The sequence below is a fragment of the Lithobates pipiens genome, unplaced genomic scaffold (genome assembly GCF_037356315.1).
Source record: "Lithobates pipiens isolate NorthernLeopardFrog02 unplaced genomic scaffold, aLitPip1_a1.2 Scaffold_18, whole genome shotgun sequence".
Taxonomy (NCBI): domain Eukaryota; kingdom Metazoa; phylum Chordata; class Amphibia; order Anura; family Ranidae; genus Lithobates; species Lithobates pipiens.
In genome coordinates this window covers 87,436,057-87,455,961 of record NW_027507758.1, presented here as the reverse complement: position 1 = coordinate 87,455,961, position 19,905 = coordinate 87,436,057, and the positions used below count along the sequence as shown (strand labels likewise).

At 42.9% G+C, this 19,905-nt stretch overlaps 1 protein-coding gene across 2 annotated transcripts in view; it reads right to left on the bottom strand.

The window, feature by feature from the left end:
- The window catches only part of SLX4IP (SLX4 interacting protein), a 302,193-nt gene that overhangs the window by 276,091 nt on the left and 6,197 nt on the right, over nucleotides 1-19,905 (bottom strand). Inside the window, exons 2-3 of one of the 2 annotated variants that reach the window (XM_077485896.1) lie at nucleotides 13,952-14,271; nucleotides 8,787-13,678 (exon numbers count right to left, since the gene is read on the bottom strand). The exons of the other annotated variant lie outside the window; for it this stretch is intronic. Of the exons in view, the coding sequence (XP_077342022.1) occupies nucleotides 12,805-13,678; nucleotides 13,952-14,271 (1,194 nt within the window). The 3' untranslated portion in view covers nucleotides 8,787-12,804. Of the gene's footprint in view, nucleotides 1-8,786; nucleotides 13,679-13,951; nucleotides 14,272-19,905 lie in introns of those variants that run through there. 2 annotated transcript variants of the gene reach the window in all.

Genomic DNA, 19,905 nt, shown 5'->3' with positions numbered 1-19,905 from the left:
AGAGTTAGCCCCCTTTAGTTCTAATGTACCCCCCTAACCCCCCCAATAAAGGTTTAACCCCGTGATCACCCCCCGTCGCCAGTGTCACTAAGGCTGGGTTCACATTGCAGCGGTTTATGAGAACGAATGTGATTCGCACCGCACTGCAGTGCAAATCACATCCGATCTCTGTGCGATTCGAGTTCAGCCATTCGCCGCACCCGCCACACCCGCCGCACCCGCCGCAAATTCGCACGGGACCCTTTTTTTGGCCCGCAGCAGAATCGGATCGCATGGGTGTTCACACCATGCGATCCGAGTTTGCAGATCGCACTGCGATATGCGAACTGATCTGGGGGTGTCAGTAACATTTCACTGACACTCCCAGCAGTTCGCATAGGGCAGTGTGAACTGCCGCCGGGAGGCATGCGATGCGGGAACCCGCCGCGGATTCGCGGCGTTTCCGCATCGCTCCAGTGTGAACCCAGCCTAATAAGCGATCATTTTTCTGATCGCCGTATTAGTGTCACAGGTGACGCTAGTTAGGCAGGTAGGTATTTAGGTTCGCCGCAGCTTTTTATAGCGCCAGGGACCCCCATATACTACCGCATAAAGCCCCCTGATTGCCCCCTAGTTAACCCTTTCACCAGTGATCACCATATAACTGTTACAGGTGACGCTGGTTGGTTAGTTATTTTTTTATAGTTTCAGGGCACCCGCCATTTATTACCTAATAAAGGTTTAACCCCCTGATCACCCGGCGGGTGTCATTTGTGACTAATAACTGTTAGGGCAGTTAGGGTTAGCCCCCTTTAGTTCTAAGGTACCCCCCTAACCCCCCCAATAAAGGTTTAACCCCGTGATCACCCCCCGTCGCCAGTGTCACTAAGGCTGGGTTCACATTGCAGCAGTTTATGAGAACGGATGTGATTCGCACCGCACTGCAGTGCAAATCACATCCGATCTCTGTGCGATTCGAGTTCAGCCATTCGCCGCACCCGCCGCAAATTCGCACGGGACCCTTTTTTTGGCCCGCAGCAGAATCGGATCGCATGGGTGTTCACACCATGCGATCCGAGTTTGCAGATCGCACTGCGATATGCGAACTGATCTGGGGGTGTCAGTAACATTTCACTGACACTCCCAGCAGTTCGCATAGGGCAGTGTGAACTGCCGCCGGGAGGCATGCGATGCGGGAACCCGCCGCGCATTCGTGGCGTTCCCGCATCGCTCCAGTGTGAACCCAGCCTAATAAGCGATCGTTTTTCTGATCGCTGTATTAGTGTCACAGGTGACGCTAGTTAGGCAGGTAGGTATTTAGGTTCGCTGCAGCTTTTTATAGCGCCAGGGACCCCCATATACTACCGCATAAAGCCCCCTAATTGCCCCCTAGTTAACCCTTTCACCAGTGATCACCATATAACTGTTACAGGTGACGCTGGTTGGTTAGTTATTTTTTTATAGTTTCAGGGCACCCGCCATTTATTACCTAGTCTCACTAGTGTACCCCTAAATTTAGGGGTGTCTACTTTCCAAAATGGGGTCATTTGGGGGGGGTTTGTGCCATCTTGGCATTTTATGGCCTTCAAAACTGTAACGCCCTTAGAAAGCCTGAAGGCGGTGCTTGGTTTTCGGGGCCCCGTACGGGCTAGGCTCCCAAAAAGTCCCACATATGTGGTATCACCGTACTCAGGAGAAGCAGCAGAATTTATTTTGGGGTGTCATTTCACATATGCCCATGGCATGCGTGAGCAATATATCATTTAGTGACAACTTTGTGAAAAAAAAAAAAAAGTTTGTAATTTTCCCGCAACTTGTGGCAAAATATAAAATATTCCATGGACTCAACATGCCTCTCAGCAAATAGCTTGGGGTGTCTACTTTCTAAAATGGGGTCATTTGTGGGGGTTTTGTGCCATCTTGGCATTTTATGGCCTTCAAAACTGTAATAGGTAGTGAGAAGTGAACTCAAAAATTTACGCCCTTAGAAAGCCTGAAGGCGGTGCTTGGTTTTCGGGGCCCCGTACGCGGCTAGGCTCCCAAAAAGTCCCACATATGTGGTATCCCCGTACTCAGGAGAAGCAGCAGAATTTATTTTGGGGTGTCATTTCACATATGCCCATGGCATGCATGAGCAATATATCATTTAGTGACAACTTTGTTAAAAAAAAAAAAAAAAAAAAAAAAAGTTTGTAATTTTCCCGCAACTTGTGGCAAAATATAAAATATTCCATGAACTCAACATGCCTCTCAGCAAATAGCTTGGGGTGTCTACTTTCTAAAATGGGGTCATTTGTGGGGGTTTTGTGCCATCTTGGCATTTTATGGCCTTCAAAACTGTAATAGGTAGTGAGAAGTGAACTCAAAAATTTACGCCCTTAGAAAGCCTGAAGGCGGTGCTTGGTTTTCGGGGCCCCGTACGCGGCTAGGCTCCCAAAAAGTCCCACATATGTGGTATCCCCATACTCAGGAGAAGCAGCAGAATTTATTTTGGGGTGTCATTTCACATACGCCCATAGCATGTGTGAGCAATATATCATTTAGTGACAACTTTGTGTAAAAAAAAAAAAAAATTTTTTTTTTGTCATTATTCAATCGCTTGAGGCAAAAAAATAAAATATTCAATGGGCTCAACATGCCTCTTATCAATTTCCTTAGGGGGTCTACTTTCCAAAATGGGGTCATTTGGGGGGGTTTTGTACTGCCCTGCCATTTTAGCACCTCAAGAAATGAGATAGGCAGTCGTAAACTAAAAGCTGCGTAAATGCCAGAAAACGTACCTTAGTTTGTAGATGTGACAACTTTTGCGCAAACCAATAAATATACAATTATTGACTTTTTTTTTACCAAAGACATGTGGCTGAATACATTTTGGCCTAAATGTATGACTAAAATTGAGTTTATTGGATTTTTCTAATAACAAAAAGTAGAAAATATCATTTTTTTTCAAAATTTGCGGTCTTTTTACGTTTATATCGCAAAAAATAAAAATCGCAGAGGCAATCAAATACCATCAAAAGAAAGCTCTATTTGTCGGAAGAAAAGGACGCAAATTTTGTTTGGGTACAACATTGCATGACCGCGCAATTACCAGTTAAAGCAGCGCAGTGCCAAAGTGTAAAAAGACCTCTGGTCATTTACCAGCAAAATGGTCCGGTCTGAAAGTGGTTAAAGAAGCAGCTCCTACAGGCTTTTGAGCTTTTTTTCCGCCAAGAAATCCACACCATGTTAGCCAATGTGTCCATGCACACTATGGCTTTTTCAGGCGGTTTCAGGCATATGCTCTTACAGGTGGAAAAAACCCCACCAAACTTGAAAACGTGCAAAAGTTTGTTCCAGCATTTTGTTTTGTTTATTCAGTGGTTAAGAAAATACTATCTTCGAGGGTTTGTGAAAAAAAAATGCTTATAGCGGGGTTCCACCCTAAAGTGGAACTTCCACTGATCGGAACCCTCCCCCCCTCCGGTGTCACAATTGGCACCTTTCAGGGGGGAGGGGGGTGGAGATACCTGTCAAAGACAGGTATTTACACCCACTTCCGGGCATAGACTCCCGTGGGAGTGTATGCCATTTCCTGTCCTGCCGCGCTGTCTGCTGGGACACACACAGGTCCCAGAGACAGCGCGGACAATTCCTATTGCGCTGCGCGACTCGCGCATGCGCAGTAGGGAACCGGGAAGTGAAGCCGATTTGCTTCACTTCCTGATTCCCTCACCTAGAATGGTGGCGGCAGCAGCCGAGAGCTGAGCGATCAATTGGCCTCGGCTGCCGGCATTGCTGGACCCCGGGACAGGTGAGTGTCCATTTATTAAAAGTCAGCAGCTGTAGTATTTGTAGCTGCTGGCTTTTAATATTTTTTTCCGCAGTACAGTCCAGCTTTATGCTCAAAAAAGCTTGAAAGCGCTTGAAAGAGCTCAATAAATACGCGAGAGAGCACATAAAAGAACAAGCTTTTGCATACAGAAACATAAGCTCAAACGCCTGTAAAAAACAGCTTTTTTTTTAGCTGAAGTGTGCATGAGCCCTTAGAGTTTTTAGAAAAAACATTTACTGCTGACAGGGGTGCTTGCCATGGTCAGATTTTATTTATTCATGTAAAACCTTTATCCCAAAAGGAAAAAAAAAGCTGTTGCTGTAATCGCTTGTGTTACTGCAGTGTGAGCTGGAGTTTGGATTGAATTTTTTAGATGTACTAGCAGATTTAGATACACTAACACTCGCCTCACCCCAGACAACGCTGTCCAAAGGTGGCCCCTGTGCTCCTCTAATACAGGAGGTGTGGTACTGGTCAGATCACCTGGGGAAAACAGAAGGAAAAAGGCCTAGAAAAAGAAAACGAACACAGTCAACTCTAGGTAGATTAGGTAAACCCATTACAACCACTCTGACCTACGGGTAAGCCTAGATTACGGCTTACCTGCAGGTGCAAGAAATATCTCCTTAACCTACACGGTTAAGGAGATATTTGCAAGAAAGACGGCACTGATGTCTACTGCGTATGCGTGCCGTAGACAACGGCGCAGGCGCACTGAGCGTGCCGTTTTATGAATGGGATCATGCCATCACTGGCAGCTCCCGAATGCATGAGCGGAAGTGACGTCATTGCGGCTCCGGCCAGTCACAGCGACGGAGCCGCAATACACGGAAATCACTCCAGGTATCATGGCAGGGACAGAGGAGGTGACTGAGGACTGCTGCGGAGGCTTTGATCTTAGGTAAGTAATTCATAATGAGCTAGCTCATTATGCCTTTGTCTTGCAGGGTGTTTTTTTTTTTTTGAGAGGATTTACTTCCTCTTTAAAGTGATTGTTATTTTTATAGAAAAAAAGAGACTTTACAAACAGGTTATACTTTGCCTACTCTGTGCAGTGGATTTGCACAGAACAGCCGGAATCCTCCTCTTCTCGGGTCCCTCTTCACTGCTCCTGGCCCCTCCCTCCTGTCAAGTGCTGCTTGCTGTGGGGGCACACAAGCCAAGTCATTGCTCTCTGTGTCCATTCAGACACAGAGCTGCAGCCTGGCCCCGCCCCCTTTCTCTCATGATTGGTTGACTGACTGTGACAGCAGCGAGAGCCAATGTTTCAGCCATTCAGGAGGGAAAGTCTCGGACAGCTGAGACACACATGGACATCGTTGGACAGAGAAGGGGCTCAGGGGGACTGCTGAACACAGAAGGTTGTCTATCTTAACCCTTTCATGACTAAACCTATTTTTGACAAGTTTACAAGTTAAAATCCGTATTTTTTGCTAGAAAATTTAATTAAAAGAAAATTAGAGAATCGAGAGAATAAAATGGCAATTGTTGCAATATTTTATGTCACACGGTATTTGTGCAGCAGTGTTTTAAACGCAACTTTTTGGGAAAAGGGACAATTTCACGAATTTAAAAAAAACAAAACCATAAAGTTAGCCCAATTTTTTTGTAATGTGAAAGATGTTACACTGAGTAAATAGATACCAAACATGTCACACTTTATAATTGCACGCACTCGTGGAATGACGACACACTACGGTACCTAAAAATCTCCATAGGTGACGCTTTAAATTTTTTTTACGGTTACCAGATTAGAGTTATGCAGGCCATACACGGTCAAATTTCGAACGAATTTTCTTTTCAAAATCAGAAAATTCGTTTTTTTTGTGATCCGATGATGCCACCATTGATTTTTGAAATTCGGCCTACCAAGCCTTCAATTTCACCTCATTTTGCTACAGAAAAGAATTTTCTTGGCCGGGAATCTTCTTTTCTCTCCGTAAATTTTCTTTTATCTCCGTACATTTTCTTTTCTTATTACATTTCTCACACGATTCTCCCATCATTGATTAGAAAATCGTTCGTTTTTCAAAAAATTTCCAACATGTCCGACTCCTCAAATGTTATTTCCGCACAAAAATCGGCTGTTGCTGCAGCCCACTAATGGTGCGAAATTCATATGAAAATTCTTAGATACGATTTTCGAAAGAAAATTCTTTCGAAATTCGAACCGTGTATGGCCGGCATTACAGAGGAGGAGTGTTAGAATTATTGCTCTCGCTCTGACGATCGCGGCGATACCTCACATGATTTGAACACAGTTTACATATGCGGGCGCGACTTCCGTATGCGTTTTTTTGCTGCGCGAGCTCGCGGCGACACTTTAAAATTATTTTATGTTTTTCTAATTTATTTTAAAATTAATAAATTGTTTTAAAGAAAAAAAAAAAATTGATCACTTTTATTGCTGTCACAGGGAATGTAAACATCCCTTGTGACAGGTACTCTTTATGGAGGGATCGGGGGTCTCAAAGTATTCGGATCCCCATTTTTGGTGATTCTGAATACTATTTTTTTTTTTTTTTAAACCGACGCCATTGGCAGCCCAGTAAATGGGAAGTGACGTCATGACGTTGCTTCCGTGTTTACAATTAGGAGACTGGAATGAAGCCGCTTACGGCTTCATTCCAGTCTGTTCCTAGCCACCAGAAGCGGTGGTTTGTTGATCGGGGCCCCTGTAAGAGCGGCGGGAGGGGGGCGTCCCCTCCTGCTTCTCCGGTATAACAGCCGAGCGGCTTTTAGCCCCATCAGTTATCACTGGAAAGCAGATTGCCGGCTCTAAAAAAAACAGTACCGGGATGATGCCTGCAGCTGCGGGCATCATCCCGTTATAACCCCCGAAAGCCGAGTACGCACATCTGCGTACGCTCAACGGCAAGGGGTTAATGCATATAATGCATTAAGATAAACAACCTTCTGCCTTTAGAACTTTAACCGATTGCTGACCAGTGCGCAACGATATACATCAGCCCGGCTGCGCAAATGGCATACATGTACATCCCCTTTAACAAGCGCCATTGTGGGGGCACATGCCGCGTACTCTGTGACCCCGATTCCCGCAGACTCAAGGTCTGCCAGTGTCCTGCGATCATGTCACGGAGTGGCAGAACGGGGAGATGCCTATGTAAACAAGGCATTTCCCTGTTCTGCTTAGTGACAGGACAGAGATCTACTGCTCCCTGTCATGTCCTAGGTAGCCCACCCCCCCAGTTAGAATCACTCCCTAGGACACACTTAACCCCTTGATCGCCCCCTAGTGTTTAACCCTTTCCCTGCCAGTGTCATTTACACAGTAATCAGTGCATTTTTATAGCACTGATCGCTGTATGAATAACAATGGTCCCAAAACAGTGTCAAAAGTGTCCGATGTGTCCGCCATAATGTCGCAGTCGCGATAAAAATCACTGCCATTACTAATAAAAAAAATAATAATAAAAATGCCATAAGTCTATCCTCTATTTTGTAGACGCTATAACTAAATATTGCAAACCAATCAATATACGCTTACTGCAATTTTTTTTTACCAAAATTATGTAGAAGAATACATATTGGCCTAAACTGATGACATATATATATATATATATATATTAGGGGTACAATGGATCGTCACCGATCCGCCATCTGAACGGGTCACCCCGCTCGGATCAGCACATGCCGCGATCCGTGGAGCGTTCCGCGGTCTCGGCCTTAAGAAAGGCTGCGGCTTCGGCCTAGCTCAGAAGCGGCGGCCAACTTTCTACACCCAGGCTGTTTACACTGTGATCGCTCCGACGGAGCGATCACTTGTAAACAAACCAGCATCATATTATGCCGGTTCCTCTCTCCCCTCTCTGTACTAATCTGTACAGTGGAGGGGAGAGATCCAGAGATGGAAGCAGCCATCCCTCCATACCCTGCAGTACCCAGCAATACTCTAGCAATACTCTGCAATACCCTGCCGATATTCAGCGATACCCTGCCTGCCAATACTCAGCGATACCCTGCCTGCCAATACCCTGCCTGCCAATACTCTGCGATACCCTGCCTGCCAATACTCAGCAATACTCGGCAATACCCTGCCTGCCCATACTCTGCGATACTCAGCCATGCTCAGCCGTACTCAGCCAATATTAGTGGGGGAGATTGTGGATATTACAGTGGGGACTATATGGTGGTGGAAATTTAACAGGTTTTTGCAAATGAAATTATTATTTGCTGATCCGAAAAATTATCCGATCTGTGACTCTGATCCGAAGAACGATCCAATCCATGAGTTTTTTGATCCGTTGCACCCCTAATTATATATATTTTTATATCTTTTTTCCCCCCAAAACTGTCGCGATCAAATACCACCAAAAGAAAGCTCTATTTATGGGGAAAAAAATAAAAGTCAATTTTGTTTTAGTGGAACGTCACATGACCGCAAAATTGTCAGTTATACAACGCTTTGCCGTATCCCAAAAAGTGCTGTGGTCAGCAACAGGGTAAATTCTTCCAGGGCTGAAGTGGTTAAAAGGAATCGAAAATCTTTACTCAAACTGAGTTACAGCCGGTTCACACTGAGGCAGCACAACTTGGAGTGAGACTGCCTCAGGCGACCTGCACACGACAGCAGCAGCGACTTGCAAAACAACTTCTATATAGAAGTCAGTGCAAATCGCCTCAAGTCGCCCTCAAATAGTATAGGAACCTTTTTCTAAGTCGGAGCGACTTGAGTCGTTCCTATTAGAACGGTTCCATTATACAGAACGGAATGCGACTTGTTAGGCGGCTAAGTCGCCTGACAAGTCGTCCCAGTGTGAACCGAGTCTAAAGACTCACTTCAATTATCCAATCATGTGCAGCATAAACAAACAAATAGGAATTTGCTTTTCACATGATTGGATTGAATTAAACTTACTCTTCGCTCAATTTAAGTGAAGTTTCTCAACCAAATCTTCAGTGCAAGCTGATCCAGCCGACAGCTACAGGGTGAAAAATAGCCAAACTACCATGTGGATTTTAGACCCTCCAATCATATGCACTGCTTGAAGATGACCTGTAAGGCCAGTTCTACACAAGTCATCAGATACTTTCCAAAATTGACAATTACACACTTCAGTTAAAATCCTACAAGTTTTTTTTTTGTTTTGTTTTTTAATAAAAAAGTCCAGACACCAAAAATAAATTTTTTATTTTTTTGGCAACATGAGTGCGTTTATATATACACAAGTTCACATGTACTCATTGAAAAAAAAAAAAATTGATTGTGTAGCAAAATAACGGTGTAAAAAGCCTCACATGGTCGCTGCTATTTTAGGGCAACTTCCCTAAAACCACTATGGTGTCCTTAAGCCCTGGTTCACATTGGTGCGATTTGACATGTCAAATCATCAGCAATGGCACCATCCTAATCGGTGCGACCCAGCAATTGCTGCACCGCACCGATTTCAAAAAGTAGTTTCTGTACTACTTTTGGCGATTTCAGGGTGCGATTTCCATTGACATCTGTGCAGAAACCCGCACAGATGTCTCAGAAATCGTCCCCGAAATCGGGACTGACATGCGGGCATAAAATTCAGCTGAACTCGCACAATTTCATTCCCGCACTCAGTGTGAACCTAGGCTAAAGGATAACTGTACTTTGTCCTCTATGCTCCCTGACCTAAACTCACCCCCTCATTCACCAGAAATGTACACTTATCCGATCACGTAAATGTGGCCTTTAGGAATCTTAAAGTATAACTAAAGACTAAACTTTATTTTTTTTTTAGTTTTGGATAGAGCAGGAGAGAGAGATTAGAATATCTGTCAGTTTGTATTGCGATCTGTGTCTCCATTAGGCTGATTCACCCTCTCTATTTGTCCTGTTTACCATTAGCATTGAAAGTGAAAATAAAAGAAAATCCCAAGCTTTTGGTTGTGCCCAGAAAAGTAATAGAGGGGACACTAGTTCTGGTGAACTGGGGGTCCCCAAGGAATTCCCTTAATTTGTAGGGATTTCCTCTCACTTCCTGTTTGGCTATGGGACAGGAAGTGGCGACAAATCTCACCAATAGGACACGTGACATGGTGAAAAAGAAATCTCACCAGGGTTAAAGCCTTCCCTTATGCTATCCAAAATGAAAAAAAAAGTATTTTTGCCTATTTTTCTACCTTAAGCACCTTCATCTGAAATCTTATTTCACTTGGCTGAATCTGTGCAGTAGAAACTCTATGAGGACATCAAGTGGCTCCCGTATTAGAAGACAGCCATACAGACATCTACGGGTTTCTACTGTGCAGGCATAGCCAGGAGAAAGATGATAACTTCCCGGAAGCGCACCGCCCCAGTGTGAAAAGACACACTGAAATGAATGGGAGGCGGTGTTCAGGCACTATTTAGAGGCTTTTTCTAGCGCGTAAACTCCTGAAAACCGCCTTAGTGTAAAAGGGGTCTTACTGTCCAATCAACAAGCTGGGGGTGGGGAGGTAACCTAGCTGTGTTTGATTGCAGCATCAAAAAAGTCAGGTCGCCAGCTTAGCTTTGCTATCTGAAAGGACATAAATATAAGTAATGTGATAGATGAGACAGTCCCTATCCTGGTATGCATTTTGATAATGTATTTAGCCATTTTCACAGGATTCAGCTTTAAAGGGGTTGTAAATCCTTGTGTTTTTTCACCTTAATGCATCCTATGAATTAAGGTGAAAAAAACACCTGGCAGTGACTGGCCCCCCGGCCCTCCCGTTTTAATTACCTGAGCCCTGGAATTTCACACGCCGGAGACGCGCTCTTCCTCTGCCCGGGGTTCTCGACTCTTGATTGGATAGATTGATAGCAGCGCAGCCATTGGCTTCCGCTGCTATCAAATACAACAACGCGGGTGCCGGGGCCGAGTCTGGCATTCATGTCTATGGACCCAAATGCTGGACTCTGGAGAGTGCCTACAAGGTAACCCCCCTGGGAGAGTGTCTAGGGGGTTATCTGATGCATGGAGGAGCCACTGTGGGAACCCATAAGTGGATGTTCTGTGCACAGTGGAGGCAAGTATGATATGTTTGTAAAGGCTCGATTTTTTATTATTTTTTAAATAACAATCACTTTAAGGCCTCATGCACACTGGACATATTTGGACATTTTTACAGCTGCTGTTTTTGGCTTCAGATGTTTTTTATACAGTCAAACTCTCCAGCATGTTATCCTATGTATCCATGCACACATAGGCTGTTATCAACTGTTTTTGGCCGGGGCATTTTTTGGCTGTAAAAAAACAAAACTAGTGGGTTCTGAGAGGCGTTTTTAAGCTGTAACGCCCAAAAAATCCTAAAAACATTGATAAAAGCTCTAAAACAGCGGACTCACCAGTATTTAACATTTTTGATCCATTGAGAGCTCTAAAAAACACTATTGCAAAAACTTTGAAAAACTCACTGCAAAGCTACTGGTATTTTTAAAACGTTAAGATAACGTCCAGTGTGCATGAGGCCTAAAAGGTTAAACTTCACCTTTTCCAGAAAATAGCCTATGTAGTCAGGGGGCCCCAGTAGATATAAAAAAAAAAAATCTGTGCAGGTTTGTAAAATGATCATTACATTTGTTTTACCTGTAGGCCATTTGGGGTCTGCTCAGAGGCCCAGCTAAAAAAAAAAAAAAAAATCCTAGTTAGCAACCCCGATGGCCTTCCTTGTTGCTAGGATGCGAAAACCATTATTTTTTGTGCAATGCTGGGCATGTGCATCCAACGGTTTTCATGTCCTAGCAACAAGTCAGGACATGGAGGTTGCTAACTAGGAGTTTTTTTTAGTTAGGCTTTTAAGGGGACCCAAAATGGCCTACACGTAAAGCAATAAAGTTTTACAAAACCGCACAGATGTTTAATATTTAGTGGGGCACCTTGACTGCGTAAGTTATTGTCTGCAAATTAAAAGTACCTAAAGGGCAGAGACACCCTGAGGATTGTCAAACAAATATTTAGCTAATGGAAAGTTTTCCCTTTTGGGTCAGTGTCAACAGGCTTTTGTACTTCAGAACAATTTATGTGGCCATACACGTCCATGAGAATGCAAAGGAATGCTAAATCAGGTCAACTGCAATGAAGTCTGAACAACCGTTTGAACAAATTCTGAACAAACCCATGTCAAAACCAAGCTGCATTTACCCATTAAAGCTCATTGACACAGGTCCTAAATATTAGAAAGTCAGAAATACTGAAGGTGTACTAAAAAAATAAAAAAGGGGAAAAATTCTTCGGGGGGGGGGGGGGGGGTTTGGTTGGGAGCAAATGATATACAATATCTACTAAGAATAGAAATGACAAGGGTCACCCAAACATTATATTTCAGCTACAGATGGATTGTGGTAACACAAGTCCCCCCCTGGTTTCTTATATCTTTTCGGGGACTCTTGGTTCTGTTCCCACCCACAATGGAATTTTGAGTGTCCTCACTCCTCCTGTATTCTTGATTCTATAAAACAAAATAAATATCTAGAAAAGAGCAGGACTTCAGTTAAACAGACCCTGTCACCAACCTAAAAAGGCCAGGTAAAAGTGCATAAAAATTAAGTGCTTATTTGCAGTGTATTTTTTTTTTACCATAATCATTTATTTTATTTTTTTCCCCCCATTTGTATTGTGCCTTTGAACTTGCTAGCAAATAAGGATCTGTTCCCTAGTACAGCCCCCTCCCTCCTTGCATGTCACAGCCTCGCCTCTTGTGTCCAATTACTGTCTGTGCTGGCCCAGCACCTAACCTTTCATGTAGCTAAGGAATACAATAAAAGTGTAATTTGATGACAGCTCTGAGTCTGGCAGGGCTGCTGACATCACATCCAAGATAGAGACACCTGGAAGTAGTCTCAAGGCTTTTGGATGTCTGCACAAGGGAGGCTTTTAAAAAAAAAGAACATGCATAAAAAACATTGAATGCACATCTTTTGGGAAGATTGTTACCAAGATGAATGGTCTAGCAACAAGGTCCCTTTGCTGGTCATAGCAGTTGTGCAGATCTGAGAACTCACTCAGAGTTCCTAATATATTAAAAAAAATAAAAGTTATAGGCTGATGGATCTTTTAAACGTTGCTGTACTGCCAGGGAAGTTCACCAACAGGTGACATAAAATACTGTGCAAATTTTTCTCTTATATTTGCAGCATGATCAGGATATCGCACAGCAGGCCACTCCAAATCCTCCATATTATGATCCAGCAAGTCATTGGAATAGTCCTCCCTTTGTAGTACAAAGTTGTGAAGAGAACATGCACTCTTTACTATCATGTCCACATGTGAAGGCTTCAGCTGGATAGTACTCTGAAATATCCTCCACGTATTCGCTAGAATTCCAAAAGCGCATTCCACTTGACGTCGCGCACGGCTCAGTCTGTAGTTGAAGATTTTCCCATTCAAATCCAGGCCTCTCTTAGGATAAGGCTTCATTATGCTGTTGCTTAAGCTGAAGGCCTCATCAGCAACAAACACAAATGGCATCGGATCCCCACCTTCTTCTATGGGCCTTGGGCTTGGAATACTAAATTTGCCCTCAAGAATTTTCTTCCCCATTGGAGAAGTGCGAAATATTTTTGAATCTCCAACAGTTCTATATGCTCCAACATCGACAGCCACAAAATTGTGTGCACTGTCCACTATGGCCATTAGCACAATGGAGAAATCATTTTTATACCTGGAACTCTCTGAGCCATTTTTGGGTGGCATTTTAATTCTTATGCGTTTTCCATCCAAAGCACCAACACAGTTAGGGAAATGGCAAGTGCTCTTAAATCCTTCACTGATGGCTCTCCATTTTTCTTCTGTGGGCTCAGGCATCACTTGATTTCTTAACAAGCTCCAGATGGCTGCACAGGTTTCATGGACAATCTTGCAAATTGTCATTTTGCCAAGAAGGAAATGAAAATGAAGTGAAGCAAATGTGTCCCCTGTAGCAAGATATCTGGAAGGAAAAACAAAAAAAAAAAGAAAAAAAAATGGTCAATTACTGCAGATTCCAAATTATATTCACTTCAGGTACCCAATATTAATATAAATGACTTGTGCATTTGGGGAATTATTGGGAGACTAAAACAACAATTTGTAGTTTGTGGTCCAAGAAAAGTGGCAAATTAACACAGTAAAAAATAAAAAATCTGCCCAACTCATGAGCAACTTTCATTGTTTAAATAAAAAATGAAGCCAAGCCACATCAATACAAACATTTTACACTTACCGCAATGTCACCAGTAATCTCTCTTCTGGAGAAATGCTAGCTCTCATGTTCGTAGATGCTCTGGTCAGCTGAGGTCTAACAACTTCCAACAGTTCATCAAAGGTAGTGACACTCATCCGAGCATACTCATGGAATTTCTCTGGATACTTTCGGAGCTCAAGATACACAGTGTGGAAGTGACCCTTGCTTAGCCGCTGGGAGATCAATGGATGAACCCAATATAATCGGCGTCTCTTCTCCCTCAGACGTCTTCTCTTGTCAATCAGAATCTTCACAGTGAGAAGATTGATCATGAGACTCATCCACGTATAGAAATCCATCTCCAACAAAACAGAGACAGAGCCACACATCCTTAGACAATACACCAACAGGTCTCAGCATCAATAACAAAGCACTTCCTGTTAACAATAAACCTACCTTTTCATCATTAGATAAAAGTGTCAAAACAGAATGCCTCCTTCAAACAGCCATTTAGCTGCATACACCAGATTCTTAGGTTGAAAATAAGTTCATAAAAATAGCAGCTTCTCAACCTACAAAGTATCGACAGGCTGACAGCAGCTGAAACGGTTTGAAAGTAGACTCACAAGGTGGTTACCTGCAGTTAGGGACAGATGTCCGACCCTAGACACATCTAACTACATCCAGGCTCGGACACCCATCCATAACCACAGATAAACGTTTGGTGTATGACCTACATATGAACAGCCAAGGACGCTGTAAACTTAAGCCCCATACACACTATCAGATTATCTGCTGAGTTTTTCCTTCAGATTTACCAAAACCATGTAGTAGAAGGGCCTGCCTGATTGCATACACATTGAAACTCCTAAGGTTTGTCCTCATATTATATGGTTTTGGTAAATCTGAAGGAAAAACTCAGCGGATAATCTGATAGTGTGTATGGGGCTTTATAAATACTTTGTGCAGGTGGAGTGTCCATGGCTATTTGCTTGTGCCTGGCATTCAAAGTTCAAAATCAGCTGATTCTTGTTGCCGGAATTTGGTGTGTGCAGAAAAACAGCCATGTCAAGGCGTCCCTAGATGGATAATTTATTAAAAACTAAAAATAGTGATGAAAAGGTTTTTCAATCAGTAAAAAAATAAATAAAATGAGATTAAGCTACAGGTTAAATCTGTAGTAAGAAAGTACCCACCCCTCCCTTAAAATATGATGTACAGTACTTTTCAATATTATATGAAATAAAAGTTTATGAATGATGATTTAATATCTCTTGGTATCATCTAAGTTCAGTTTTAACCAGACTCATGCCTTGGGCTTGCCAGGTATGGCCAAACATACTTCATCCAAGTACATACATAGCACTCTCCCTCTTCTTCCTTCCTCATCTTTTTGGGGAGAATTGCAGGCACTGCAGTGGCTGAAGTCGAATATGGAGCTTCCAGAACAGTGTTTTTAAAAAAGTTATAATGTAAATTATTTAAATTTATTCATGGAGGATGGGATAAACAGCTCAATCTCTGTATTTGCTGACAATACTAAGCTAAGCAGGGCAATAACTTCTCTGCAGGATGTGGAAACTTTGCAAGAAGATCTGAACAAATGAATGGGGTGGGCAACTACATGGCAAATGAGGTTTAATGTAGAAAAATGTTAAATAATGCATTCAGGTAGCAAAAATACGAATGCAATCTACTCACTAGGGGGGAGAACCCCCGGGGGAATCTAGGATGGAAAAGGACCTGGGGGTCCTAGTACATGACATGCTCGGCAATGGCATGCAATGCAAAGCTGCTGTAAGCAAAGCAAACAGAATATTGGCATGCATTAAAAAGGGGATTAACTCAAGAGCTAAAACAATAATTCTCCAGCTCTACAAGACTCTGGTCCAGCCGCACCTGGAGTATGCCGTCCTGTTCTGGGCACCAGTCCTCAGGAAGGATGTGCTGGAGAGAGTCCAGAGAAGGGCAAAAAAACGAATAAAGGGACTGAAGGACCTTAGTTATGTGGAAAGGTTGCGAGCACTGAACTTGTTCTCTCTGGAGAAGAGACGCTTTGAGAGGGGATATGATTTCAATGTACAAATACCATACTGGTGACCCCACAATAGGGATAAAAACTTTTCCAGCGAAAGGGAATTTAATAAGACACGCAGCCACTCACTAAATCTAGAAGAAAAGCGGTTTATCCTTAAACTGCGTAGAGGGTTCTTTACTGTAAGAGCGGTTAGGACAGGGCTCGACAAAACCCGGTCGCCAGGTCACATTGGCGACTAGAAATAGCGACCTCGCGCCTGGGGCAGCACAGCTGGGGGTATCCTGTCTCTGTGGACCCCCCCAGCGTGATCGCGTCGGGCCGTTCCGCCGGCGGCCGAAAATTTAGGCCGCGGCTTTGAGGCCTTCTGCGGTCCTATGATTCCTTATGGAATCTGGCGCCCTCTTGTGGTCGTTGTTGGTATGACAAACCAGCAATGCTAATTTCCTCTGCAAAGTTTCCTCTGCCTGTTTTATATTACCTGCAACTTCTTCCCTTTATTTAGAACCCCCTAAACATTATATATATTTTTTATTCTAACACCCTAGAGAATAAAATGGTGGTTGTTGCAATACTGTCTGTCACACCGTATTTGTGCAGCGGACTTACAAGCGCACTTTTGTTGGGAAAAATAATTTAGTTAATAAAAAAATAAGACAACAGTAAAGTTAGCCCAATTTTTTTTTATATTGTGAAAGATAGTGTTACGCCAAGTAAATTGATACCAACATGTCACGCTTGAAAATTGCACCCGCTCATGGAATGGCGACAAACTTTTACCCTTTAAAATCTCCATAGGCGACGTTTAAAAAAATTCTACAGGTTGCACGTTTTGAGTTACAGAGGAGGTCTGGGGCTAGAATTATTGCTCTCTCTCTACCGATCACGGCGCTACCTCCTATGTGTGGTTCGAACACCGATTTTATATGCGGGCAGGACAGGGCGCGTTTAAAAATTATTATTTTTTCTGCTTATTTTAACTTTTTTTTTTTTTCCACTGTTCTTTTAAAAAAAATGTTGTGTCACTTTTATTCTTATTACAAGGAATGTAAAAATCCCTTGTAATAGAAAAAGCATGACAGGTCCTCTTAAATATGAGATCTGGGGTCAGAGAGACCTCACATCTCATATTTACACTAAAATGCAATTGAAAAAAAGCGGCGACGGCGCTGCTATCTTCCCCTCACTCGTCTCCATGTCAGGCCAGGGACAGGTCCGGATCGCCGTCACGGACCTGGCTCCTAACTTTTTAAGCTGGCTCCTAGATTCCAAGCAAATTTGTCAACCCCTGGGTTAGGATGTGGACTTCTCTTCCACAGGCAGTGGTTTCAGCGGGAAGCATCGATAATTTAAAAAACAATTACATAAGCCCCAGAACGACCACAACATACAGGGATATACAATGTAATACTGACATAAAATCCAGGTTTGACTTGTGTCTTTTTCAACCTTGCCTACTACGTAACACTGTTACATTGTATTTGCTTTAACTCATTTATACAAAGGTCAGAGGGGTCCGCATATGATGTTAGTTAAAGAAGAACTCCCGCAACTGTATTTCTTAACTGCTCATTAAGGTCAAGGTGATTGGAGAGTCGAGATATCCTCACCTGATCCTCCAATCCCCCCAGTGCAAGACTGGACCCTGCTTTTCACCAGAATAGCAATTTCAAAGTCCTTATAAAATGAACAAAAATGCAAGATGGAGATGGATCCCTTTAAATGTTTGAGAGTGGGTTTTTGGGGTGTAAATCCTGGTATTAAATTCTGACCATTTTTAGGACTAAATAAACAAAACGACCGAAAAAAAAAACAAAAGCAAAAAAAATAAATAAAAAAAACACGGGGAGATGGGAAATGCAAAAACAAATTATTCAAAGAATACCATGCAACGAGGAGAGGGTCTTTTCATGAGGAATGAAGGGAACATGGAAAATAAACCAATCCTTTAAATAACCTAATGAAGGATGCCTTGAATTTGTGTATGGTGTATATTGTATATGGTGTTATGGAACAGTATGACTTTTAAAGACAGTCTCTGTGACAGCATACACTAGCAGTGCAAATGTAGAATTTGTTTTTTTCTCTTGTAAAATTAGCTTGGCCTAAACCCAGCAGCAGTACCACAAACTGATTCATTTCAGTTTTAATAAAAAGCTCCCCCCCCCCCCCAAGTAGTTTTGGCGGGGACCCGTTTTTTATCAAGCAGTATTGGGCCTGCTATGACCAGCAGATCAACATTTGTCAGGAGATTGCGGCCCCTGTTCTTGCAGATGCAGCACATTTTTCGATCAAACTCAGTAGGAGAGAGAGACCACAGAGAGTACAGCAGTGTAAAACTGCCTATCAACAGGTCACTTTTAATTTGCCATTATGCACAATGAAATGAAGAAAACACAGGTTGGTGCTTCACTACAAGAATTAAGGAAACTGCAGGGGACACAGCAGCATATAATTGGCCAGCAGCAGTACAGTTTCCATCAGGAGTAATAGGCCTAACTGGTGTATGTCTAACTTTTATTGTATCTATGCGGAAAAGGGGTTATGGTGAATATACCGATATAATGTGCAGCATTTTGCTGCAAAGAAACCAAAGGTAGCTTGAATAACAGATGGTCAGTAAATGCTTTGCTTTTAGGACTTAAAAAACTTAAAAAAGCAATGTTAACATAAATTTAAAAAAGTAACCCCCCTGAAACAAAAGGCCACCTTTAAAAAATAAAAAAAAAACAGTTCAACATAAAATGAAAGTCCTACCAACATAAAAAAAAAAAACACAATATATCCCAAATAAATGAAAACCACAAAATAGCGATAATGAATCCCACGATGCACTACACCCAATGCCTCAATACTGTTGTTTAGACTATTGGGAAACAACAACAATGGCAAAAACCATATGTAGTCTGAGCCTAGCTTAAAGTGGTTGTAAACTCTCATAGACCACTTTTACCTACAGGTAAGCCTATATTAAGGCTTACCTGTAAGTGCAAGAAATATCTCCTAAACCCACAATGTTTAGGAGATATTTGCAAAACACAGGCACTGATGTCTACGGCGCATGCGCCGTAGACAACTGCGCGCAGGCGCACTAACCGTGCAGTTTCTATCGGTGATTGTGCCGTTAGTAGCGGCTCCCATACACATGCGCAGGAGTGGCATCATCGCAGCTCCAGGCCAATCACAGCGTTGGAGCTACAGCGTCGGATGGCAAATGACACATAATGGGCTACTATGCGATGCATAGTAGCCCATTATGCTTTACCTTTGCAGGGAAACAAACAGGAAGTAAAACCCATCAGGGTTTACTTCCTCTTTAACAGAGAAGTATGGCCAAAGTTTATTTGGCCATACATCTCTTGTGAGTTAGAGCAGTGCACTTCCTTTTGCTCTCCTGTGACCCAGAGCCAGCTGAGAGCAGGCTAATGCTTTTAGCGGACATAGCAGAGCCACTCCAGGCTCTGAAATGATCCCAATAATATTGTAAGGATCCACCCGCGTGCCTGATTGACAGCTGGCTCTGCCTCTCAGTGCACGGCTGAGAGGCGGAGCCAGCTGACCCTGCCCCCTCTCCTGCCTGGCGCTCCAGTGAGTGCTGCAGGAGCACAGCAGAGAGTGGTCACTGAGAACTGAGCAATCAGTGGTCATGTCTTAAGCCTTGTACACACAATCAGATTTTCAGACGAACGTTCGTCCATTTTTTGTTGCATGCTAGTCTCATGTTGAAAGTGAAGAGGTTACTAACCATACAAAAATTCTCGTACAACAGATTTCAACTTCAGAAGTGACATAATGTGTCGAATAGTTTTGTATGTATTCTTTCATTTCAGCATGCACAGTCTTGCTCTTACAATTTTTTTTTCGGACGAATACCGTACTAATTAAAAGAAAATCGGACGTTCTGTCAACATCACACAAAAATTTTATAGTCTGCACATCCAGCTTTTGATGTACAAAA